Here is a 27,998-nt window from a genome sequence, read left to right as displayed (position 1 = left end):
GAGATAGAGAAGAGACTTTTTGACGTACGAAAAAGAAATATTGCACCGGAGAAAATAGCGACTACGGAGGATTTGGAGACAACGAGATTCAAGGGCATCAACCATTGAAGATCAAGATCTCTTAACTCTTTGTAATGTTTAATTTCCATACTATGATTTCTTTGAATACTATGAGAGGCTAAACCCCCAATGCTAGGGGGGTGGTCCTGATTTGATCTGATGTTATGAATTCTAACTATTGATTTCCTTATTACGATGTTACGAATTTCAATTCGATTGTGTGATGTGCTTATGCTTTTGTATCGAACAAATACAAATAGATCTATGACTATCAATAACAGGATTGTGATTGTTAGAGTTTTCACACAATTGGGTTTATAATTGCATCACCTAGGACTAGGAACTTTTGTAAATCGCCATAAACCTTGATATTGTTTATGATTAAAACCAATGATTAATCGAATGGACATTTGAGTAAGAATTGGTAGTTTAATAGTTTCTCCCTTAAGGACTTAAGGAAGAACATTCTGAGGTTAGGAGATTGAATGTTTCATGTGTATTAAGGAAATCTTGATTGAATTCATAACTGGTTAAATCAACCACCCACCCTAGCATATTTTATCTTAATCAATTATATTTTACTATCTTTTGTGTTTATTGTTAAAAATTCCCAAAACAACCAAACCATTCTCTTTTTGTTCTAATAGAATCAAAGTAAAATAAGTATTTCCTACGCAATCCCTGAGATCGATACCTGGAAATAAAACTCCTTATTACTACATCGGTAAAAATAATACACTTGCTATTTTTCCGATCAATTCACTTGGTAAACAAGTCAATATGCTTTGTATGGAACATGTGTGATTTATGTAATGAGAATGGATCATGTTATGATGTCATGAGAATTAATATGATATCATGAGAATTTGTTTGATATTTTGGTGAGAAACTTTTGTTCCAAATGTCCTATTTCTTATTGAGAATTAATCACGTATTCAAAATTTGTTGTGATGGTGCACATACCACTTCGAGGGCTTAGGTAAAGCGGTAAGTGGGGATATGGCACCAATGATTTATGCCTCAATTAGGTTTGAGCCCCAACCATGGCGGACATGGGGGAAAGGTGGACACCTAATTGGATTAGAGGCCCATACAGTGAAAGATATCCTAACTGGATTAGAGGCCCATACGGGTGACGGTCGCTTGAACTGGGGATTAAGTCTCATAGAGGACCCAATATTCACCGTGAAAGTCGAATCATACGAGCATGCGTGAATCGGACATGTCTTATATGTAAGTCCGTTCGGGGATCGATGTTTCGTGAATCTAAATAGTAATTTGTTGAGTTATGTGAAATCAAGTGACATGTTTCCATACATTATGATTATCCCTTAGTTACTCAAGTTCTAGTTACTAGGTGTGAGTGATGCACAAGTAACGGAAGGTGAATACTTGAGTTAGAATCAAGTAGGAACCCTGTAGAGCCGAGTAGACCCATAGGATAGGATAAATCACTGAGATTATTATCTCATCCCATTATTGTTGTTATTTTTCAGGTATTCCTTGCAGGTTGAATTTAAGAGAAGTTGTCTACTGATGTTTCAAGGGCTGCAGTTATTTTGATCTTCCGTTGTGGAGTTATGTACAATGAAGACATTGTACATGGTTCTTAGATTTTTATTTTTAGGCATTATTGTATAGCATGTCTCATTGGTGTTTTTAGTTGGACACGTGTATATAATGATGCCATTAGGCACTTATGTTGTGTTAGTACAAATTAATATATATTATACAGGTTGTTACACATATATTGTTTACTATAATATTCTCATGGTATTTGTTGTTGTTCTGGTAGTTATTGTTGGTTGTGTACTATTTTTATTTTATTTTCATAAGTTTTATGTTATTATGGATCGTAGTAGGATTTAAGCTAATAAATTGAGTAAATAGTATAAGAATGGAGTGATTCAATTTCTTGATTTTGCGGGGGAAAAACCTTTCTAAGGAGAAGGGTTTTATTGGGTGTCCTTGTAAAATTTGTCAAAATATGCACAAACATCCAAGGGATGAAATATTCAATCATTTAGGTTATGATGGAATTATTCAAAATTACACGAAATGGGCATGGCATGGTGAAGTGATAAAAAAAGATCTATGTCACATATAGTTGAAGATGATGATGAATTTATGAATGATACTCTAGAAGACACGATCCATGATATTGGGGTAGATGCTTTCAAGAATGCTAATGTGGTAGCTACTTTGCAAAAAGACATGGAAGAGCCGTCGTATCTAGGGTGCAAAAGTTTTACAAGATTGTCAGTTGTGTTAAGACTATTTAATCTTAAGGTAAGAGGTGGGTGGACGAATTAAGGTTTCACTGAATTGCTTGAATCATTGTAAGAAATGCTTCCAGAAGGTAACATGTTGTCGAATCATAGTTATGAGGCCATGAAGATATTGTGTCCAGTGGGTTTGGATTATGTCAAAATACATGCATGATGTAATGATTGCATATTATATAGGAAAGAATATGAAAACTTGAAGGAGTGCCTGAGATGTGGGGAGTCACACTACATGAAGAAGGCCAATGATGTTGAAGACGATGATCGTGTAACTAGAAAAGGTGTTCCTTCCAAGGTGATATGGTACCTACCGGTAATTCAAAGGTCCAAGAGATTGTTTGCTAATGCAAATGATGCAAATAATACTAGATGACATGCAGATGAAAGAGTGTGTGATGGAAAAATTAGCCATGTAGCTTATTCATTATAATGGAAGAAATTGATTCCTTGTTTCTAGATTTTGCACTAGAACAAAGGAATCTTAGGCTTCGACTTTCCACCGAAGGAATGAACCCTTTTGGTAATTTGAGTACTAACCATACATCACGACTTGTTCTTCTCATGATTTACAACTTATCTCTATGGTTATGCATGAAGCGCAAATATATGATGTTATCAATGATGATTTCGGGTCCAAAATACCAGGGAATAACATATATGTTTATTTAACTCTATTGGTTGAATATTTAAGACTTTTATGGGAGGAATACATTGATATTGATGATGCATATACATGTGATAATTTTAAGTTGCGTTCCATATTGTTTTGCACAATCAATGACTTTTCTGCATACGGTAATTTTTATGGGTATAGCGTCAAGGGACATAAAGCGTGTCCTATATGTGAATTTGATACATGTCACCACCAATTACAAAATGGAAAAAAGACTATTTATCTTAGGCATCAAATTTTTTTAAGACCTAATCATCCATATCGTAGATTGCATAAGGTTTTTAATGGAGAGCAGGAGTTTGATTTCGCTCCAAAGCCCTTAACCGAGAATAAATTTTATAAAAGACAACAACACATTAAGGTTATATTTGGAAAGAAACTAAAAGGTAAAAAAAAAAGGGCACGTGGAGAAAAATAGTTGGAAAAAGAGGTCGGTGTTCTTTGATCTTCCATATTGGTCTAGTCTTGATGTAAGACATTATCTTTATGTGATGTATATGGAGAAAAATGTATGTGATAGTTTGATTGGAACATTTCTCAACATTAAAGGCAATGCAAAATATACTAGGAAATCTCGTGAAAATATGGTGGTGATGGGTATACGACAAGAGTTAGCCTCAAAAGAAATAGGAAATAAAACATATTTTCCCCCATCTTGTCACACTCTGTCTAAAAAAGAAAAAAAGTATGTGTGATTGTTTGCAGGATATCAAAGTTCCCTAAGGGTACTCATCAAATGTGAAGAAGCCTGTGTCATAGAACGATCACAAGTTAGTTGACTTAAAATCTCATGATTGTCATGTCTTGATGAAACAACTTCTAACAATGACTATCAGTGACATTTTACTAAATAATGTAAGGATAAATATAACCAGATTATGCTTATTATTCAATGTTATATGTAGTAAATTTATTGATCCTAAAAATTTAGACGAGTTAGAACATGAGGTAGCAATTATCTTGTGCCAATTAGAGATGTTTTTCCTTCCATCATTCTTTGACATTATGGTTCACTTAGTTGTTCATCTAGTAAGGGAGATAGGAATTTGTGGTCCAGTTTATTTACGGTGGATGTATCCCATAGAGTGATACATGAAGATCTTCAAAGGGTATACAAAGAATCATCATCGTCTGGAAACTTCGATCATTAAATGGTACATCACAGAAGAAGATATTGAGTTTTGTACAATGTATTTGTTAGAAGCTAACTCTAGAGGAATTCCTGAGTCTCATCATGAGGAAAGATATGATGGTGGAGGTACTCAAGGTTTAAATTTTAAAAATTCTATCCAAGATGTAGTTCTTCAAGCACATTTGTATATATTGAATAACCTGGATGAAGTTCACCCTTACTTAATCGCTCACAAAATTATTATAAAGGAAAAATACCCTCGAATGAATGAAAAATGGTTTTTGACAGAGCATAACAAAACTTTCATAACTTGGTTTAATGAAAGTATTTCTAAATAGAGTACTTGTGCATCAGAGACAATTAAATGGTTGTCATATATGACTAAGTTTAATGTAATTACTTGGAGCGCATACGACATTACTAGATATTAATTCTATACAAAATCAAAGGATGATTGTAGTACTATAAAAAATAGCGGGGTTATGGTTGAAGTTGAGTCCATGTACTTCTCTAATGCCAAAGGTAATAATCTTGTACTAGCATTTAGAGCATACTTTGGGTTCATTAAGGAGACTATGGAGATTGATTATGTTTCTTTTAAAGTGCCTTTATTTAAGTGCAATTGGATTGACAGTAACACTGATGTAGAAACCGACGAATTAGGATTCACAGAGGTTAATCTTCGAAAGGTAACTTATAAGAATGAACCATTCATCATGGCAACCCAAGTAAAATAAGTTATTTATGTCACGGATCCTTCTAACACTAGATGATTAATTGTACTTCAAGGAAAATATCTTCTTGATGAAAATCAAGATTTTAACTATGAGACCCCTTTATTTCATAACACATGTCTATCAATCATTTGAAGAAAATGATTTAGATGACGTGTATGCTATTCATCGTGATCATAAAAAGGGAATATGGGAAAACTAGTAAGTAAATGTTTTATATCACTTAGTAATTTATAATTATTCATTTTACTCTTTTTTATTACTTTTACTAAAGATTTAATGTTGTTGTTGATTATCCTAATTTGTTTAAATTGTTGTTCAAGTTATAGGTGTTTAACGACCGGTGACAAATCTTAGCATAGAACTTTTGGATAACCTATAAGACTTTTCATTTTGGTAATTGCTTTTGTTGGTTAATCATTTGATTTAGTTTTGTTGTAAAATTATAAGATTTGTCCAATTTTGGCTTTGCATTTAGAAATTTGTAAAATATGGTTATGTATTTTGTGATATGGTTCTGTAATTCAAGTACAAACGAAAAATATTTAAAAAAATTCACCCCTCGATTTTTTTAAAAACGGACGTAATAATATAAGGCTATTACCTCGATTTTTAAACAAAACTGAGATTTTATGTTAGGCGCGCCATCAAACTTTGTAAATAATAAAAATGCAGATGATGGGGTTCGAACCCATGATCAGATGAATTTACTCCTCGATTTTTCATTAAACCAAGGTGTTAAGTGTCATCTTTTCATGTCGCCCTTCGTTACGTCGTTTCGAACTTTCGATAGCGGAGGTTACATCTCTTTCGTGTGATACTTTAAAAGTGTTATTTGTAGTAGTGAGTTATTGGAATCCTAACCACTCTCATACAAGATATGGGAGTCACCTGTCCCCGAGGGCTTAAAACCTCCCTCCTTGGACAATTTTATTAGGCACAACGATTGTAACACCCCCTAATTTATTTAATATTTTATTAGCATATTATATTACTAAAATGATGCAGTGTGTTATTTATTTAGTTATTGTGGTATTTTTGAAGTTGTAAGGTTATTTTAGTAATTTTATAATTAAGGGAATCATATATTTGGTGAAAGGAAAAATGAAATTAGGCTTTTAATTTCATTTATTAGAAATAATAAAATAATTTAGTCTGTTATAATAATAATAGTAGTTAGAATAATTAAAAACAAGTTATTATATTAAAGATTTATTTAAGATTTATTTAAGTGTAACAGATATAAATATTTAATTGTATTATTTTGAAATGATTATTTAGTTGAGATTAAAATAGTATTACAAGTGTTTCACTGTTACGGGAGAATGTTTAAGTAGGAAGTGAAATGTTTGAAAGTTTAAGTATTGTTACCGTTAGGGAACACAACAATTATTGAGATTTTTATTATTATCGGTAAGTAATAATTAACAATTATTGAGAATATAATTTCAACCTTAGAATTAGCACAGGAGAAATACGGTAGAATTTGAAAGAAATTCTTGGGAAGTGATTCTGGAGAGTGAGGGAAGAACGCATAACTTTTCAAGATTTATGAAAGATGCAATTAATTTGTAAGGGGGAAGATTATTTACTGTATTGTAGGTTTAGTCAACAGGATGATGAGGGTACCCTTTCTCTCTCATCAGCTATGATTTTTTTTATTTGATTTGTGATCTTTCATGTATCAAATCAATATATAAATTTGTGTGTTTGATATCATGGGGTTTGATCAAACCCCTTATGGGAAATTATATGTTTTTCCTTGTGATCGTATGTATATGTGAATAAATATGTGAATTTGGTATTTTTGGAATCGACCGTTTGTGGGATCGAGAATTTTGATGATTTGGGTTTAAATCCTATAAATTAACGATGAAATTATTATAATATAATTTTTAATCATCACAAATTTTGATGTATTATATCGATACTGTAAAACTCTTTCTTATAAAGTTCAGAAAACTATATTTTTCTCAAAATGACAAATAAGTCTATTCTTTTCACAAATGACTTATTTACCCCAGAACCGAGCATACTTGGAGTATGGAGTATTTTTTATTTAAAAAAGAAAGAAAGAAAAATTTAGTCATTCAAACATTAAATGTTTATTTATTCTATAATTTTTATATCTTAAAAATTATATTCTAATATCTCTAAATAATAATAATAATAATAATAATATTAAAATATTTTAAAAAAACAATAATTATAAGTTATACTTTTGCCCCCACATTAAAATGTTTTTAAATCTGCCACTAGCGACGACGGATCGGGTTGCGACGAAGGACTGACGGCAACAGATCAGGTGATGGCTGCCCGGCGGCGAGTTAGGAGCATTTTTGTAATTTTTTCTCTTTTGCCATTTTGAGTTCGGAGACCATCCAATTGATTTTTTTAAAGTTGAAATGGTATTTAGCCCTAAAATAATTAAATATATCTTTTATAAAATATTATAAAAGTATTAGTATATTTAACCCACTTTTAGAAATATAATTAATTAAATAATTTTAGGTGTGAGGAAAGTGAATATATTGTTTAATAAACAAAATTTTAGGTGATTTAAAATTTGGTGGCCCTTATTGGATAATTTGTGGTTCGTGAGTGAAATCTATTTTAGTGATATCTTTTGGGATACTTTTGGTGTTTATGAGTATTATTATACATGGTTTTTGTGAATTGTGATGTTTGTCCATGAAATGCATATTCGTGATTCATATTACCATGCATTCATGTATTTCGGAGTTTAGGTGGGACTTCGGTCGATTTTAGTGGCCTCAGATCCATTGGTGGGGATCGTTGGTCTTGGTGGAAAAGACCAGGGGGCGAGTCTCAGATCCATTGGTGGGGATCGTTGGTATAGGTGGGAAGGACTAGGGACTAGTGGAATAAAATCAGTAACATTCCTCTGATTCTACAATATATTTTTGGTACCACATGCATATAGGTGATGAAGTTGGTGGATCATAGCATTACATTTTGTTGTGATGTGTGTTTGGGATTGTATTTGATTGATATATACCATTTATGTATGATTGTTATGTTTCTTTAATGCCATCATGTTGCTAAAATTTTATCGTTATTACATGTAAATGTATTCTCACCCCTTTTCTCTTTGTTTGATGTTGTCTTTACGACTTGGGTACAGGTGATCAACATGAGTGATAGGATCATGAGTACTATGAAACGGTAGGACGCCTCTCAACATTTTACTATATTATTTTCTATTTAGTCGAATAAACTGTTATGAACTGTAATACTGGGGTTTCGGGCGATTGTGTTTCCTTATGTATTGGATTTTATTACTCTTATGGATTTTATTGTTGGAGATGTTGTATTCAGACCATTACATGTTTATCTTTACTTCCATTATGGTTTTTAATAAATATATGTTGCTTATTGAGTTTTCATGATGAAGTAACATCCTAGAAATTAGTTTCTTTTATAAATAAGATGTTTCGGGGTTTAGGGTGTTACAACGATCCCCACGAGCACGTTTCCTCCATCAACACACATATGGCCATCATATGAACACATGACTCCCTAAAGTGCAAGATGTTATTTGGAATTTTCAGGGACCCCACCCATCAATGGTATATGGGTTTATCTCATTCCTCCATTAACAACAATCATGAACTGGTAAAAAAGCTAGTACACCAGTTCGCCGCCAGCCGCCACAGGAAGTTGTCAATCACAAGTCTACTTAAGATACATCATGGTCCATTAGAGTCACTAAGGGTCTGCCTCGCCCGCTTTAACGAGGCTACCATCAGGGTCGTCCCACCAAACTAATAAATGTTTATTGGGGAGTTCTAGAATGGAATCAAGGTGGGACACTTTAATGAGTCCCTCACCAAGAAGTCTACACTTTTATTGGCAGAAGTGGTCACTAGAGTATAGTGCTACATAAAGGGCGGAGAGAGCAACACCGAAAAGAAGGTGCGCGATGTCAAGGTTTATGTTCCCAATATTGAAGGCTCATATCACCAGAGGAAGATAAAATATACCTCACCCATAAAGGACAAAATTATGTTCAAAATGGTAGGTAAGGTGATAGAGAACTTCATGCCTCTGAATACTCGTCATGAGCATATATGGCGCGAGGTTTTCCACCTTCACAATATCCCTACGCTGCTTGCTCTTAAGGCATATGTGATGGGTTCCTAACTAGGAAGGTGGTGCAAGTTACATAGAGTCAAGGAACACCATACTGAAGATTGATACCAAATCGAAAAGAAAATCAATAGACTAATACAGGAGAGATACCTCAAGAAATATGTGAATGACGACTCCTCCCATTTGTCAGATAAGTCTAGCCCATAAGTGTGAGACGAAGCTGAAAGTCCCTGGCCCAAAATATCCAAATAAGCACCACATGGAAAAGGTAGTAAAGTTGTATGCCACACACTTAACACCATAGCGGGAGGATTCATCGGGGGACGGAGAAACCATTTTCACTTGAATAAGGTATGCTCTCCAGATCCTAAGTTTAGAAAACCTCTATGAAGTTAAGATCGAAGGCAAGCGCCAAACTCCAAAAGCCACAGTCATCTTATCGGAGAAAGATGTGGATGCCATCCACCCTCATAATGAAGAACCCATGGTCGTTACTGTCAAATGCGAAGACTGGGAAATTAAGAGAGTTCTCGTTGACCAAGGTAGTTCCACAAACATACTATATTGGGAGGCGTTTGAAAGAATTCACTAAGACCTAAAAGATTTGAAGCCTTTCAGAGTGTCATTGGTTGGATTCTATGGAGAACATGTACAAGTGATGGGATATATCACCTTGATGGCCACTTTTGAATAGTAGGATCAGGCAAAAGAGATCATGGTTAGGTATTTGGTTATTGGTGCCCCCTCTTTGTATAATATAATTATAGCACGACCAACTTTTAACCGGTTGGGCGCCGCCTTGTCAACTTTGTATTTATGCATGAAGTACCCACTCTCTAATGGGTGGGTAGGAGTTATACAAGAGGATCAGGAGATCGTAAGGAAGTGTTATGCATAAAGACTCAAGTTGAAGAGGATCCACATTCCATGTGGGAAAACCATTAGGATGAGATCGGGAATAACGCCGCTAGGAGAAATCTGCAAAGGCGAGAAGGATTCATCTCTCATTAATAGGCGGTAAATGTATCATGTTTCATGCTTGTTTTCCCTTTGATTTCATATGTGTTTTAAGCATTCTAGTTTGTTTTTATGCGTTTTTGTATTGTATGTTTGTTTTTAGGTAATAAGAGGTCAGTGGAGCGAATCGAAACAAAAAAGGTCGAAGATCATATAAAAAGGAGTGATTCGCAAGGACAACATGGCTTGGCCGTGTTCCATGACATGGGTTGTGTTGTCCTCTTGATCCCTATAACACCCTAAATTCAATGAAATTATTTAATTGAATTTAAATTCATTTTACTTTAGTATTTGAGTGATTTAATATGCTTTTTATTATCAACTTATAAATGTATGTGGTATGCAACATTAACAGGTATGTTTGTGGGAGTTAGTAAGAGTGAATGTAGTTGTGAAACAAAGTTGGAAGTTTCCAAAATCCTTAAGTAGAACAAAGACTCAGACTAGGTACCGGTAGAGTTGAGTAGGGAGTGTTATGGAATGGAAGTTTGGAATGGAACTTTGGGTCTAGCAAGGAAATTGGATCAAGATCAAGTGAAGATCTTGTGATTTCAACAATTTGAGTAGCTACTATAATAGAAGGAAAATCCAGATTTAGGCTTGTGTTAGCTTAAACATTTATTGACTTTGAAGTGTTCAGTGTTGTCTTAATTATCCGATGTAACAAAAATTTGTACAATAATTTGCAAAATAGTGGAAGACCTATGAATTTTTAGTGGTTAGCCATTGAAGGATGATCTAAGTGCAAGTTAAGAACGAACAAGATATATCAATATAAACCTGGTGTAAAATATATCATTATCTATCTCTTTTATATTCTAGCATAGATTTCCATGACTAAGGATTTATTTCTCTTTATAATCACATGTTGATAGATTTTATCTAGTTATAGTGATTTATTGTATAAATGTAAGTCTATCATATATCTAGTCATTTGGATATTCTTTCAGGAAATTATGGTTGTACGAACTCTTGATGTTAGATTGATCATTTGATTAATTAAATTGAACTTGAGCTTTGTGTGAACATTTAATTATGATAATTATTGTATTGCTTGTTTAAGCAACTTCGTCTTTCCCAATTGTTGTGACTTATAATAATATGAGTTAATTGTAATATTCGTTTAATTGTATGTTTTATAAAACCTCTGCTATCTTTTGTTGTCGTTTGTTATATACACATTTCTTTGTAAAACTTTGATTTTTGAAGAAAATGTTTTTGAAAATGTTTTTAGGAGAATGGTCCATTCAACCCCTCCCATTCTATACCATTCCATATTCATATTCTATACCATTCCATATTCATCTTCTTCAGACGATTCATCATTATTATCATTGTCATTGAGTAATGAACTCGCATGAGACTTACTTGAACTGCTCCCTAATTTCCAATCCCATGAGTTTCCTTCATCTAATACTATATATTTATTGATAGACATCTTTTTAGTGACAAGATCATGCATTTTATATGCATTATTTGCATGGAAACGAACTAAAAGCATTGGTGTTTTCTTATCATCCAAATTTCTTCTCTTGGCATTAAGTACATGTTTGTGATATAGTGCACCAAATGCTCTAAAATGATGCACACACTCCAAACCTACACATGTACTTTGTTCTTTAAGCTTCTAGTTGAATATTTATTAAACACATATGTTTTAGTGTTAACTACTTCACCCCGACATAATTTGGGCACACCTTTTTGTTTTACCATACATTTGGCCACATCCAAGATAGTTATGTTTCTACTTTTAGCTAAGACATTATGTTGTGGTGTATAAGGAGTTGTAACTTAGTGTTGTATAACTTTATTATCCAAAATGAATCAAATGCCTTTGATGTGTATTCACCGCCACGATCAGTTCTTAGAACCTTAATTCTTTTGTTGCTTTAATTTTCAACTAGAGTCTTGAACTTCTTGAATATGTCAATTACTTCATCCTTAGATTGAATCAAATAGATATATAGCTTCCTTCTATGCTCATCAACAAGTGAGATCAAGTATTTGTTTCCTTCAAGAGACTTCTCATCAAAAGGTACCCACATATCTGAGTGGACAACCTCTATCACATTGTTTCTCCTTATTGGTAAATTGTTCTTGAATAAGATCCTAAGTTGCTTACCGACTATGCAACCATCATATATCTTGTTAGGCATTTTGAAACTTTGAAAGCCTATCACCACACCTTGACTAATTAATTGATTTAAGGATATAAAGTTAAGGTGACCAAACCTTAGATACCATAGCCAATTTTTATTCCCTTCCACCACACCTTTTAAGCACTCTACCTCTGTGGTATTTTGATTAATATCTTGAAGTTCATATTCCTTGCAAGTGTTTACCTTAAGACAAGGATGTTGGTAGGATCATATAGTTCAAATACATCATTCTTAATTATTATAGAGAAGCCTTTATCTCTAATCTGGACAACACTTAGTAAACTACACTTTATTCATAGTACAAACAACACATCCTCAATGACTTTAAATCTCCCATCATTCATTCTGATCACCAAGTTCCCAGTTCCTTTAGCTTGTGAGGTTCAATTATTTATAATCTCACCTTGCTATTTCTTATGCTATAAAAAATGACCAACAAATTATTGTTGCATCTCGTATGGTTTGAGTAACCTATATCTAGAAACTATTATCCTACTTTATGTTGATCTCAAAACACTAAAACCATGAAAACTACAATGTCATCATCTGAATTATCTTGGACTATTTGGGCTTCATCATCACCGATGTCTTTAGACTTCTCCTTTCTTTTATTCTGCCAACAAGATGAGGCATAATGACCCAATTTTTCACAATTATAGCATTGAATATGCTTCTTGCCCTTGCTTTGAGTCTTTTGTTTGTTGAAATTTGATGTCCCACCTCCTTTTTGAAGGATTCAAGTTTATCAAAAATCTTGATCTCTTAGGCATGAACATGCATACTTCTTGAATTTATCTTGAATCTTCTTGTCTTTGTGCCTCTCGAAACCACCATTCATTTTGAAAGTTTGAGCTTGTAGAGCTTGAAGTGACTATTGCACTCCTTTTCTTTCAAGAGTTCTTAATTCATGTGCTTATAGAGACCTTATAAAACCCTCATGCTAAGGTGTCATATTCTTGTAAAGCAATTATCACATGATCAAAATAAAGATTGGGTGATGATTTCTTGGTAAGTGTAATGATAATATCGAAGTAATAAAAAGAACGAATCTACAAGGGCTACTTCTAACAAGAAAAAACGTGTGCAATGTATAAAACAAGTAAAAAAGGGAGGGGGTTCGAGTTTCAATGTGAAAAGTAAATAAGAGATTAAACATAATTATGAAAGTGATCATGTTGTGTTTTAGAATCCCCTATTTCGCTATTGTTGATGTTTGAGGCCTTATATGAATGATCTTATGACTATAATCCCACGACGAATAAAAAAAACCATTATAGCCGACCCCTTAGGAAATAAATCATTAACCACTACTCGAAGATTTCTATCCCTATTCCGTCAGCATAAGCAGGGTTAGGAAATGTTCAGAACGTTAATTCTCTATGACATTACTCGTGTCTCCTATTCCTACTCAACCAATGTAAGTACAATAACTGCCCTAGGTCCAACATATAGACTTATGGTCAGTATTCCCTTTGTGTCCAAAATCAATTTAAAAAAGTACCTCACATAAAAAACATTAAGAACAATAAGCAATTGAGTGATATTATAGATCAAAAGGTTCATACAAAGTCAAATCAACATATAATCCAACAATATTGAAATAGGTTCATCATAACATAACCTAACCTAGAGGAGTTTATCTACTCATAATTCAGATAACAATACCACAATTGATAGATGAAAATAATATAAGAATTCCCTTGAAGTAATGACATCCAATGGCTTCAAATGCCCTAAAAATCACCCTTGGTGCTCTCCAAATCGTGCTATTCTCTCCAATTTTCGTAACTCTTATCAAAGTGCAAAAATTCTCCTTAAAAAGTGCTCAGAATGGACCAGACGCGTCAAAAAAATCCCAGAAAAGGGAACCTTCGTGCGCCTGATGACTTGCATTGTGCGTGCGATGCAACTTTTATGGCCCTATCATGCGCGCGATGCTGCTTGATGGTGCATGTAATTATTTCCGAAGCTTCACTTTTGTTTTCTCATTTTTTACTCAAATTTTCACTAAGTCCAGAATCTTCACACTTTGCTGTTTTACGCTCATTCTTAAGTCTTTCTTCTTCATTTTGGCTCATCTTTCATTTGTTTTGATTTGATTCTTTGACTAAATTTATCCAATGATAAATTATCATCAGTGGGTGACATAATTAACTTTTCAATCATCATTTTCTCGATCATCACTTCACCATAACTTTTCATCTTATGAACCAAACCTTGAATCTTTAATACATATACTGCAATAGTTTTATTATTCTCCATTTGTACTAATTCATATTTTCTTCTCAGGGATTTAACCTTGACACCCTTCACTTTTGTCAACTCTTTCATAATATTTGATCAAGATATCCCATGCTTCCCTTGCATTCTCAACATGAGAAATCCTGTTAAAGTTTTTAGCATCTAGTGCTGCTTATTTTGAGTACATAACTTTGTAATCTTTCTCATTCTCTTCCTTATGAACACTCTTTTGTGTTTTAGTTACATTTGCTACAAGTTCTTGAACTCAATTTGCAATTACTTCAAGTCTATCTTGATACTTAAACAAAGTCTTCATTTGTTTGTATCAAGGGTCATTAAATGTGCCCCTCAATCTATAACCTCTAAGCCCCAAAATAACTAACAACTACATGTGGACAAAGAGAAATGTCAAAGGTCGAGGATAAAGATAAGTTATAAAGATACCCATCATTGAAAGCACACATAATACTAAAATTCTTCAAATCACATTTTAACCACATGTTACATTCGAATTCAATAATATCACAAGGTGAACTATTTTAAAGATTAAAGACAACGATCTTATCACACATATATAAAAAAAAAACTATTCAGCTAAATTATCCCCCTTAATCGCTAAATCAAACAACAAACATATATTTTTCACTCAAGAAGATATTTCCTCTTAACACAAGAACTTACAAACATGAACTAGATCTACATTTACCATAGTCATTTTAAATTATTTTTACATTGCTAACCAATTTAAATTTTTTTACCTTAACATTAACATGCAAAAATTAAATTATGCTAAAGTAGTTTTGAGTAATATAAGTTCGGCATACAATTTTGACAATTTTCAATCTGTATTTAAATAATGGGTAATGCTAATTTGTATATTGAAGTACAACTTAACAAATAATTATATTTTTTTTTATAAAAAAATTGTGTTAAATTTAATATAAATCTATAATTAATAATTTTATTATTTTTTAATATAAATTTTTTATGTATAAGATTTTTAATGTGTTCCTACCCTTAAACAATAAATAAACATTTTGATAGTTTTTAGAAATTAAATAATACTAAATAAATACTTTTAATATATATATTAAAAAAATATCACACATACACCCAATTAAAATACTTTAAAATACAAAATTATATAAATAATTTAAAATTTAAAAACTAACTCATTCTAATTGTTAACTAGATTAAGAAAAGTTCATTTTTCTTGGCTCATGATTACAAAAACTGTTACTATATTTGTATTTTTGTGTGGAAAGTGGAAATGTTACTATCTGTATTAATGAGAGTATAGAGTTAAATTAAAATCATTAAAGAGAGAAATAAATTTAACAGTTAAATAAGAAAATCAAAACACTGACGCGACCAGCACGTTGAGTTCAAAAGCAGATCGTATTTCACTTTCACCAAAATAATCAATTATTATAAAAATGAGACATGATAAAAAAGCTTGATCTAATTCCACAAACGCGATTCCGCAGAATCGCGGTGGCGCTTAACTGAGCGATGTCAACTAATTTTCGCCACAAATTCAAATAACGTTTTCTTCTTCTTCTTCTTCTTCTTCTTCTTCTTCTTCTTCTTCTTCTAGTAGATCGGTATTCTAAACTTGTTGCTATTTATCTCTTTTTTTTCTTCATTCAGGTTAGCCCCTTTTATTCAATTTCAATTTTTGATGCTAATTGCATGATTTCTCTTTTTTGGGGTTTGGGTTTTTCTTCTTTGATCCATGATGTAGATTTTTTTTTTGTTTCAATGTTCGTCTTAGATTGCATTTTTTTTATGTATGTGAAGTTCATCAGAATTCAGAACATGAACATTTGCATCATTTCATGAGTTATTGTTATGAACTTGACCAAATGGTAGTTAAATTTTTGGGGGTTTGACTTAAGTAAGCAAAACTTCATCAGAATTCAGAACATGAACAGTTGCATCATTTCATGAGTTATTGTTATGAATTTGACCAAATGGTAGTTAAATTTTTGGGGGTTTGACTTAAGTAAGCAAATCAAAGGTTGATTTTTCAACATGTTTATGATTAGTTATGCATGTAATCATGTATATGTTATGTTATGCTAACCATTGACGGATAAACTACTCAGTTTACACTCTAATCTGTGAGTGAGTTGCTCAATTTAGAGGGATCAATTAGATCTAATTTTGGCTGACTTGTTTCTAGTTGTTGACTTGATTATAGATGATTTTTTTGTTGGTGGTGTTTTCAATTCATTCAACCTAGAACAATGTTTGCATGAAATGTGTTTGTTATAAGGAACAAAATGGTTATATTTGTTTGGTCATTTACTTATCATGAGTCTTTGTCTTTGTGTTTTTGTTAGTTAGCATCAGAAATCTAGAAGCTTCTTGTGGTTGGATTGACATAGTTTGTAAGGCGTGGAATCATGTCGCTGAAAAGTATAGTCCGTGAACTCAAGGGGATGAAAAATGGAATAGGTAGCATATCAAGGCGGGGTGGTGAGAGCAAGCATTGGCTCTCTCGGTCGAAGTCACATGTTGCTCCGGATGTAACTCCGACTGAACCTATTCAACAGGGACAGTGGGCAAGTCTACCACCTGAATTGCTTTTGGATATAATCCGGAGGGTCGAAGAGAGTGAGACATCTTGGCCTGCACGTGCTGTTGTTGTCTTTTGTGCTTCGGTATGTAAATCATGGAGGTCTGTTATGAAAGAGATCATCAAGACTCCTCAGCAATGTGGAAGGATCACATTTCCTATTTCATTGAAGCAGGTAATAAATTCTTCATACCTTTTCTGGTCCTATCCAAATTAATCTTATCCCTTGTTTTTTTTGTGTGTTTCTTATGTGCTCTTTCCTTTATGTGTATGAATAGCCCGGTCCCCGTGATTATCCAATACAGTGCTTTATTAGGAGGAACAGAGAAACTTCTACGTTCGTGTTGTACTTAGGTTTGGTGCCATGTAAGTATTTCACTGCTGAAACATTTCATCCCTTTTATTAAGACAAAGAAAATCAATTTTCAAATTTCTCATCTTTAAGTTACCCTTCAAGCTTACATTCACGAGGCATGACTAGGAATGTTGAATTTCAACTTGCTCTAAATTTATGGGTTTCATTCAGATTGTGGTTCATTGTCAGCACCCTCATTTTTTCTTTTTTGTATTTTTAATCTATGCATTTAATCAGTTTGTTTTGGTTTGGTTGTAATTGTATAGCGGAGCATGAGAGTAATAAGTTGTTACTAGCAGCCAGAAAGATAAGGAGGGCCGTAGGTACCGGCTTTATCATATCCTTGGCTGCAGACAATTTTTCTCGAGCCAGCAACAAATATGTTGGTAAACTGAGGCAAGTTTTGGTTGACAGAAACTATGATGGCTCTTTTATTGGCTTTTCATCCTGCCCAGTTCAATCTCCAAGGTTGATTTTTATACATTTTGCAGGTCTAATTTTTGGGGCACCAAATTCACTGTATACGACAGTCAACCCCCGCATGATGCTGCAGTTCAACCAAAGCATCGTCCAAGTGGGATATTTAATTCTAAGCAGGTGTCACCAAGAGTTCCAGCATGTAGCAATCTTGTTAGCACTGTTTCCTATGAGCTGAATGCTCTCTGGACTAGAGGGCCAAGAAGAGTGCACTGCACCATGAACTCTATACCTATCTCAGCTATCGAGGAAGGTGGAAATGCCCCAACTCCAACAGCATTACCTCAAATATTTGGCGAACCTTTTTCTCCGTCACCAGCACTGAAAGAAAAAAGCCCAATGTCAGATTTTTACTCTGGCAGCCTCTCAGAGCTACCAGGGCTGACTGAAGGCTCCATCGAGCCCTTAGTACTCAAAAACAAATCTCCCAGATGGCATGAGCAGCTCCAGTGTTGGTGCCTAAACTTTATGGGGCGTGTTACAGTAGCATCTGTAAAGAACTTTCAACTTGTAGCTGCTGTTGATCCGTCTCATAATGTTTCGCCTGAGGAGCAAGAAAGGGTAATCTTGCAGTTTGGAAAGATTGGAAAAGATATATTCACCATGGACTACTCTTATCCTCTCTCTGCATTTCAAGCCTTTGCCATCTGCTTGACAAGCTTTGATACTAAACCAGCCTGTGAGTGAGAGCCGTGATACTATGCAATCATCATCTGCCGAGTTGTCGCACATAAAAATGCTAGGCGCAGCCGCACGGTTCATCAAGCACCAAGCACCCCGGCATGCATGTGAGAATCTCAGATATGCAATCCTTATTATTCTCATCTCCCTTTGTATAAGTTGTATCGATTCTGTAATTTATTCTGTATGTTGTTTCATAGTCCTACAAGTAAATTTAAATTAAACGGTGTTTAGTGAATTTTGTAATATATATAAGTAATACATATTTGCTAGTATTCCTCACTGATGAAGCTTAAATACTGAATTGTTGTAAGTTGTTAATGTTTATTGCTGATGATGTCAATGTCAATTCAATTCTTTTTGAAATAACTAGATATAATTACTATACAGGTAAGAATTGAATCATATTGTTTGGTTGACATAACATTTGAATGACTGAAACTAACAATCTGATTGAGACTAATTGGTACCCCACCTTGTTAGGTTTGGGTCAATTTATATCCAAATAAATATGAATAATTAGTGCTGTATGAGTAGGATATGAGTTTTAATAATTTTCGTGACACCAAACCAACTTTTTTGCTTTCTATTTTATTTTGGGGTACGGGGCCAGTTGAGAAAAAGTTATCACTGCACTTGTCTGTCTGATTACCAAAGATCTAGTCAAAGGCACAAGAATGTTCAGAACACCTGTCTGAGACTATGTGTCTGTTACCACATTTAATTTGTGTACCAACTGTGCATCCACTTGCATTACTAATTTCTGATTTTGATGTAATCACGGTGAAGAATCATTGGACGTGAGAAAAATAGACTCCATAACAAAACATGCTAGGAAAGAAAATATAACTATGCTTGTTTGTTATGTGGTGAAAAAAAAGTTATTTTTGAACTAATTATGTAAAGTGGATTTTGGTTAAAAGTAATTTAAAGGTAAAATGATTTCTTTTGGATAATTAGCCTAATGGTTGGAGTCCTTTTTTTATAAAAAATAATAAGTGAGATGTCGCGGGTTCGAATTTACGTCCATGCACCCGATATTCTTATAGAGCTATTAATTGAATTATTGAAGAATCGATGTATTTGAATTATATATAATTAAAATATATTGATGAATTAAATTTATTTGAATTATATGTAGTCCATATCCATTGTTTTTTCAATCAATCTATTTTTTTTTTATATTAAGAATCATATGGAATAGTATTATTTATGACATTTAATTTAACCAATTTGGTCGACCTCTTAAACTGGCAATTCAAAGACTGATTAACTCTCAAATCATAATATAATAGGGTAAACAATGAAAAAAAATTACTTTAATTGATCTTTAGTTTAGAGTGTGTTTGTTTTTACGACATCTTTTGGCATTCAACGATAAAAGCTATCTCTTCTGGCTTTATTAAGAATACTGATGTAATAATTTTAAAGGAGGGTTATAAATACCTAAGAATTGGTTAGGTAGTTAGCTAAATTGATTAGACGTGTAATTTATTATAGTTTAGTACGTGGATACTGATGGTTCAATACGTGGTGAGTGCTAGTTATGCATATGCTCATATATAAATGATGTAACACATGTTTGTAAAAAAATTAATTCCATCAATTTCATTCAAATATAATCTCTCTCTCTCATTTTTATATTACTTGCTTTGCAAGTAACAACTTTGTTGCGCCATTAATTGACACCTAGAGTCTGGTTCTAACATCATAGTGGGTTGGTGTTGATCCATAAGAAAAACACGAGTGAAGTGTGATGAGTGAAGAAAATTTACATATTTTTTGAAGTTAAAGATAGATGAATGCAAATGGTGGTTTCTCAACCAATATCTTGATACTTGATGGAAGCAATTGGGAAATGTGGAATGCCCTAATGAAATTAATGTCTGGAGCATAACATGTGCTTGAAATCGTGCAAGAAGGGTATGGAGAACTAGATGCAAATCCAACTGATGCTCAAAGAACCACCTCTAAAGAATCAATAATGAATGACTGCAAATTTTTGTTCTACATTCAACAAAATGTAGATTTTTACCATTTTGAGAAGATCTCAAAGACGACAAAATCAAAGGAAGCATGTGATGTGTTAGAGAAATATCATGATGGTGGAGAGAAAGAGAAGCAAGTGAAGTTGCATAGTCACTAAGGAGAAGATGTGAACTGTTGCAGATGGAGGAGAAGTAGAAAATCAGTGATCACTTCTAAAAGTTGATTGCTTTGGTCAATCAAATGAAGACTTGTGGTGAAGGAATTACTGATCAACAAGTAGTTGAGAAGGTAATGATATCTTTAACAATAATATTTGACTTCATAGTTGTTGCAATACAAGAATCTAAAGATCTCTAGAGCATGAAGATTGAGGACCTATATGGCTCACTAGAAGCACATAAGTTGATGGTAATTGATAGACTCACTAAAAGAGAAACTCAACAAGTATTACATACTCAAGTAATGCAAAAGGATGAAGTTGAAAGGAATTTCAAGAAGAAAGGAAATAAGATTCCAAGAATCCAAACTGGTACAATATTGCAAAGAAAAAAAGTGAAGAAAAGTTGAATCTTCTAAAAAAGGATGAGGCCATGACAAGAATCAGTTCAAGAAGATTTTTTTTGACAAAAGTAAAATACAATTCTATAATTGTGAGAAGCATGACCACTTTGTAAATGAATGTTAGTACAAGAAAGAAGTAAATTTTGTTCTTACGGGAATAACTGTTGGACCAAATACTTAAGCAGAGGTTTTCAACATCTAACACCTGAATTATTAAACAATTGATAAACAAGACGATGAAGCATAAAAACAATAAATGAACACAAGGAATTGTTGATCCAGTTCAGTGAAACCACATCCACGTCTGGGGGGGGGGGGGGGCACTCTATCCAAGAAAGGAAATTCACTATCTTGAATTAATACACTTAGTCTTATAGGAACATCAACCCCATGATGCTCAATGCCTCTTCCTAATCCTAGTGACTTTCTATTTTGGTCTTCCCCTAAATATGAGAACCCCTTTAAGTTTATTTTAGTCACTATTCCCAAATGAAATACTTCAATAAACATCTTAGAGAATGATGAATTACAACTCAACTAAACAAGCCAATACTATGCCTTATGATATGAATGAGGGCATTGACATGGTGTAAAATAAACACAAATAAAAGACTCAAATAAAACCCTAACACTAGGTATCTTCAATCCTTACACACATACTCAAACATTAGGTTTGAGTCTCCTTAAATATAAATGCTCTTCTGGACTTTTTTCAATGGGCATAAGCAGCTTTGATCTCGTCCATAATTATAGGAGATTATGATTTGATTTGTTCCACAAAAGTATCCAAAAGATATGATTTATTTTTTATTCAAATTCAAATTTAAATTTACATTTAAGTTAATTTGATTATGTCCAATCCAATCAAACAAATAAACATAAATGCATTGCTAAAAGATAGCAAAAAAATGCAACAAATCTGATTGAAACAACCATAAAAACACGCGTAGAATAACTACAACATTGGTCTTCTAACAATGGTCGAATGTTGCACACATGTTAAGACATTTGTTCTCATGTGTGTTCTTTCTTCACACAAGCAACTTTGCACATATGCTGGGATATCTATTCCTATATGTGTTATTTCTTCACAAAACAGCTTAAACATACTATGTTATTTTACATAATATAGTCAATCCAAAAAGGAACAACAATCTCCCCCATTGATTTTTTATGGAAAAAAAATATTTTTCAAAAACATACAAGATGTGCAACATAAGTTAAACATTAAACACACCACACACAAGCACACAACCAACAACAACAACATCAAAAATACAAAATCATAATAACACATATGACCAACAATAGTAGAAGTAGCAAACATCAATAGATCAAGTGGTTGCTACACATCAGACAGTAAGTCATAAAATGATACTTCTATAATTAGACAAGCACACAATTAGTCATCATGCACACACATCAGAGTCAATAGTCGGTTTTCAGTCAGGTCAGAAGTTATCACACCCCAAAACTAGTACATATCAAGCATCAGAGCATCAGAGTTCCTACACATAGTCAGTAGATCAACTCACACATGCTCAGGGGCCAGATGCCCGGTCTGATGCTCCAGCATGTGAGCACATATTAATACAACAGAAGCACACCTTACAACACACATGTTAGACAATTATCCACACATATTTAGTAGTTAGAAAGCACTACCAATACACAACCAATACTCCCTTTTTTTCCATAATTTGGCAAAGGTAGAAAATAAATCAGATCATGCAGGAGCAGAAAAGAGACTCATTCATTATTAGTGGTAACAAATCATAAATATAGATGAGTACAAACATAACATATCCAGGAATGTTTATAAATGATTATAGATCCAAAAACAAGGAACTCTAGCAAGAACTGACCTTGGGCCTAAACTTCTGGGCATTTGCTTATTTACCCCCTATGACCGAACTCTAGCAAGAACTGACCTTGGGCCTAAACTTCTTGGAACAATGCCTTTTTCCTTAATCAGACACTCTTTTTCCTTAACACACCCCTAGCAGAAAGAGTGAATTTATTTATTGATTTATTTCATTGCTTATTTTTTCTTTTAATTCCTTTGTCACACATTTAAATACACATTAAAATGTCTCATAAAAACACACACTAAAAACACTTTTTAGATTATATTTTAATTAAGTTAGAATAATTTAATTGTTAGTTTTTATTTCAATTACGGAAATATTAATTAGAAATTATGGTTAACATGATTTTTTTAATTGATAATGCTTTTAGGTGTTTCATAAATTACATGTGCTTAATATGTATTTCTTTGCATGATCCCTTATTGGTGGACTAGTTGATCAATTTCATTTTGATTAATTAATTACCATTTGTGAATTAGACTTATTTTACTCTTTATAAACAATTCCATGCTCCCCTAAGGACCCATATTCATTCATATGATCATAAGATCCTTGATCACTTGATTTGAACTAGAAATTTAAACTTGCATTGCACTTGATCCATCAAGTCAATCTCAAGTCCAATCATATTCAAGATCCGGAAAATAGGAGAGCATAAAACTTGGTCATGTTGAGCTTCATCCATTCAAACACACATTGCCTCATCCTTTTCAAAACAAACAAAAGACGCTTTCTTCAAACACTTATTAATTATGATGTGAATTGCGCGCCATGATCCTTATGTAATGAATAAGGAACCATAGGGAGTATTCCTATCCTTATTCGGAATATCTTTGGATACGGGGCGCTTGAACCAGTTGTTCAAAGTATTCATCTCCATTCATATACTTTAGTGCAATTCAAATAAAATAATTATCAACTTTCATTCTCAGACAACACTTAAACAATCCCCTATCCACAACACCTTTCTATTTGGACCAAACATAATTTTCTTTGAATACCCATACACACTTGAGGTCAATCACATTCTCTTGGTTAATCACATCCTTCACGGGTTAATCACATTCTCATGGTTAAACACCCTTCTCTGAACCATACCCCTCTCTTTGGGTTAATCACCTTCTTATGGTTAAAACCCTCCTCATGTATGTTTGCCTTGTTAGCCTCATGCTTAGGCAAACCCCTTTCATGCATGTTTTCCTTGTTAGTCCTATGTTTAGGCAAACCCATCATTCTCATGCATGTTTTCCTTGTTAGTCCCATTATTAGGCATACCTCATTTTCTTTTATGTTTGTCTTGTCATACCCAGTACATAGACAAACCATTTTTCACGCATGTCTGTCTTCTTAGTCCCATGCTTATACATACCCTTTTATACATGATTGCCTTGTTAGCTCCATACTTAGGCAATCCCCTTTATGCATGTTTACCTTGTCATACCCAGTGCATAGAAACCCCCTCCCCCTTTTGTAGGTCTTGAGTCCCGGATCTAGGCAAAACCCTACAACCCTGCATTGGCTAATCACTATTTATTAGTTAAACGCCACACTCTTTGGTTCAGATACACTATTCTATGGGTTCAAACAACACATTCTTAGTCCAAATAACACCTTCACCATTCAAAAATATTTTCCATTTCATTCACAAACTCTTTTCAAAACAAAACAACTTTCTTTTCATAAAAGAATTGTTATAATTCGTCTCTTAGCAGTCAGACTAAAAACTCAAAGCATCTGAACTAGGATCAAATCAGCTAATGTTAAAGCACTTCCAAGATATGATTATAACATTGTTTCCTAAAAATAACCAACAAATACATAGTTTTCTACCATGAACTACGGGGCTCTGATTTTCTCATTGCACTATGAGAATATGTAGGCACAAGGGTTTGAATCCTTGGCGAGCACATTAATTAATAAACTTATTTTCCCTTTATTAAAATCAATCGTAAATAACCTTTAGATAATAACACCCATCCACACAAAGAACAATCAAAATGGTTCTCGTTGAGTACATCAGATGTGAGGGATCTTGATACCTTCCTCTTACATAACCGACTTTCTTTCTCTTTTTCTCTTTCCCTTGGGTTTTATCGATATTTTCGGTTTCCTTTGGAATAAATAAAGTTCGGTGGCGACCCTGTTGTATCTTTGAGCGTGCGATGCGCTAAGGTATTTTTCGCGGCACGACAATCAAGCCCAAACTTCTTCACTTATAGTTTTAACATAATTTCTTTGAGATACAAAAATGTTATCTTCCATTTGTTTTACTTGAAGGCCAAGAAAGTAAGTGAGTTTTCCTACAAGACTCATTCCAAATTCAAACTTCATTTGTTGGATAAAATGTTCCACCATCTGGTCTGATATCCCACCAAAGACTATGTCATCAACATAGATCTAGGCTATCATGAGATTTCCTCCACCATTATTCACAAATAGAGTTTTATCTATTACTCCTCTTTTATATCCATTATTGACAAGGAATTCAGTTAATCTTTCATACTAAGCTCTTGAGGCTTTCTTTGAACGATAAAGGATTTTCTTTAACTTGAACACTTGATTTGGAAAGCTAGAATCAATAAATCCTTTTGGTTGCTCAACATACAGTTCCTCATTAAGGTAGCCATTCAAGAAGGCATTTTTAACATCCATTTGATACCATTTGAATTTCATCATGCAGGAAATTCCCAATAACAATCCAATGGACTCAAGTCTAGCAACTGGAGAAAATGTCTCATCAAAATCAACACCTTCAAATCGAGTGTACCCTTGGGAAACTAACCTTTCCTTGTTCCTTGTAACATTACAATTATCATCAGATTTGTTCTTGTATTTCCATTTGGTACCAATGACATTCAAATTTTCAGGTCTTGGAGCTAATTCCCATACATTATTTCTTTTGAATTAACAAATCTCTTCTTACATAATACTAATCCATAATTCATGACCCAGAGCTTCCTTGACATTATTGGGTTGAATCTTGGAGATGAAACAATAATTTGAAATCATATCTCTGGATCTGGTGATGACTCATTCATTCAGATTCCCTATGACATTTCTAATGGGATGGTTCTTCTGATTTATGAATGATGGTCCCTTATTGGCTTTAGAATTTTCAGAAGTTGTACTTGTAGACTCAATGTCGGACCCCATGTGTTGGACATCTGCTCGAACATTTGTCTGTTAAGAAGAAACATCATCTTCATCTTCATATTCTTGATTATCTTCAGGAGTATCATCAATGACATCATTAACAGATTCCATCATTATCTTGGTACGATTGTTATATACCTTGTAAGCTCTGTTATTTGTGGAATAACCTAGGACTATCCCTTCACCACTCTTTGGATTCATCTTTCTTCTTTGCTCATGATTTGCTAAGATGTAACACTTGCCACCAAAGACATGAAAGTATTCAACATTGGGTTTTCTTCCTTTCCTCAATTCATGCAAACTTTCTTTAGTTCCAGATCTAACGGTCACACGATTGTGAATGTAACAAGCAGTGTTCATGGATTTAGCCCAAAAGTAGTAAGGAATTTTCTAGGCATGCAACATAACTCTGGTTGACTCTTGCAATGTCATATTCTTCCTCTCAACCAATCCATTTCGCTGAGGAGTGATATATGTTAAGAATTAATGACCAATCCCTTTAGAGGAACAAAACTCAGAAATTTTTGAATTTTCAAACTCCTTGCCATGGTCATTTCTTATCCTCACTATCCCACCCCCCTTTTCTCTTTGGATTTGTTGACATAGCTATTTGAAAACAACAAAAGTGTCATATTTTTCTTTAAAAAACTTGACCTAAGTATACCTAGAGAAATCATCCAGACACACAAAGATATATCTTTTCCCATCCAGACTTTAAACTTGTATAGGTCCCATGATGTCCATATGAAGTAACACTAAGAATTTGGTGGTGGCAAGTTGCTTGAGCTTCTTGTGGGACATCTTGGTCTGCTTGCCTATCAGGCACTCTCCACAAATTTTGCCTTCTTCATACCCTTGAGGTTTAGATGACCAAGTTTTTATGCCATATCTAAGTCTCATCAACCTTGGATATCAAGCATGTCGAGGGAAGACTTTTGCTTTGAGATACCCATAAATAACACTTGTCTTTTGATCTTGAACCCTTCATTATCCCCTCTTGATCTTTGCTGGAGAAAATACACCCAGACTTGTTGAAGTTCACATTAAAACCTTGATCACATAGTTGACTGATGCTGATCAAATTTGTAGTCAATTTGTCGTACCCCAATTTTATCCCTAATTCAATAAATCAAGGCATTCTTAAGACATTTGTATCATCTGCATATCATAACATGCATTTCATTATGTATAATGCTTAAAATGCCGATCATAATAAATTTTCGAATATACAGACAAATCGATTGAATCAATTTTTAAAACTACGTAAAATTAGCGGGCGAAAAATCTCGAAATCGAGCTTGCAGACATCAGATTTATTAATCTACGGTTCATGTAGTTTAACCTGACATGCTCATTTATTTTTCAGTTTTTTTGTCGCATTTTGATCAACCTTAGCCTTTTCAACCGACATTTTTGCTTCAAAATTTGATTAAAACATGTATGTTTTCCAGAAGTTTGTTCCGCATGGATCTTTCTAATGCAATCGTTTTATTTTTTCGGGCATTTTCGCGTCCGAATTTTACTCATTTTGTATCCCTTTATTTTTTGTTTTTAGCCAAAATAATGAGCATAATTAAATATAATTAAGTGAATGATTGGTTTGGGGTTATTTTGCTTTAATTAGATGTATTTAATTTTATTTTCAAATTAATTATTAAATACATTTTTAGCAATAAAAAAATCAACGACTTCTTTCCCATTTTTTTTACATCTAACATCGCTTGGGACACGTTTGTTCATTCTCTAACGTCTCACAATAGACCCACTAACTCTTTCTCTAATTTTAAAAAAGTCTACCACTCACCATGTAATACTCATTTTTTTTCTCTAATACTTATTTTTTCCCCTCTCTTTTCAATAACAAAAACAAAACCTATTCTATTCATTTCCTCTCCATAAGGTGACCACCTACAGATCTC

General features: G+C 33.5%; 1 protein-coding gene across 2 annotated transcripts; it reads left to right on the top strand.

The window, feature by feature from the left end:
• Positions 1–15,781: 15,781 nt before the first annotated feature.
• LOC127074591 (tubby-like F-box protein 2) lies at positions 15,782–18,790 on the top strand. Of its 2 annotated transcripts, none has more exons than XM_051015916.1 (5): positions 15,782–16,064; positions 16,764–17,170; positions 17,274–17,361; positions 17,617–17,746; positions 17,842–18,790. In XM_051015916.1, exons 2-5 carry the CDS (start codon positions 16,823–16,825, stop codon positions 18,512–18,514), a joined length of 1,239 nt encoding a protein of 412 aa, XP_050871873.1. In that variant the 5' UTR covers positions 15,782–16,064; positions 16,764–16,822; the 3' UTR covers positions 18,515–18,790. The 2 variants fall into 2 exon arrangements, with proteins under 2 accessions (XP_050871873.1, XP_050871872.1); XM_051015915.1 differs by having other exon boundaries at positions 15,783–16,064; positions 16,760–17,170.
• The last annotated feature ends 9,208 nt before the right edge of the window (positions 18,791–27,998 follow it).

The sequence above is a fragment of the Lathyrus oleraceus genome, chromosome 4 (genome assembly GCF_024323335.1).
Source record: "Lathyrus oleraceus cultivar Zhongwan6 chromosome 4, CAAS_Psat_ZW6_1.0, whole genome shotgun sequence".
NCBI lineage: Eukaryota > Viridiplantae > Streptophyta > Magnoliopsida > Fabales > Fabaceae > Lathyrus > Lathyrus oleraceus.
The sequence above is the reverse complement of the archived record's forward strand: the minus strand, read 5'-3'. Positions and strand labels throughout refer to the sequence as shown.

Excerpts from the sequence above, each read along its gene's own strand:
- LOC127074591 (XM_051015916.1), top strand. The coding sequence starts at position 16,823 with ATGTCGCTGAAAAGTATAGTCCGTGAACTCAAGGGGATGAAAAATGGA. Across the intron at positions 17,171-17,273 it reads TTCCTATTTCATTGAAGCAG|CCCGGTCCCCGTGATTATCC; the intron begins GTAATAAATTCT and ends GTGTATGAATAG. Across the intron at positions 17,747-17,841 it reads AAATATGTTGGTAAACTGAG|GTCTAATTTTTGGGGCACCA; the intron begins GCAAGTTTTGGT and ends TACATTTTGCAG.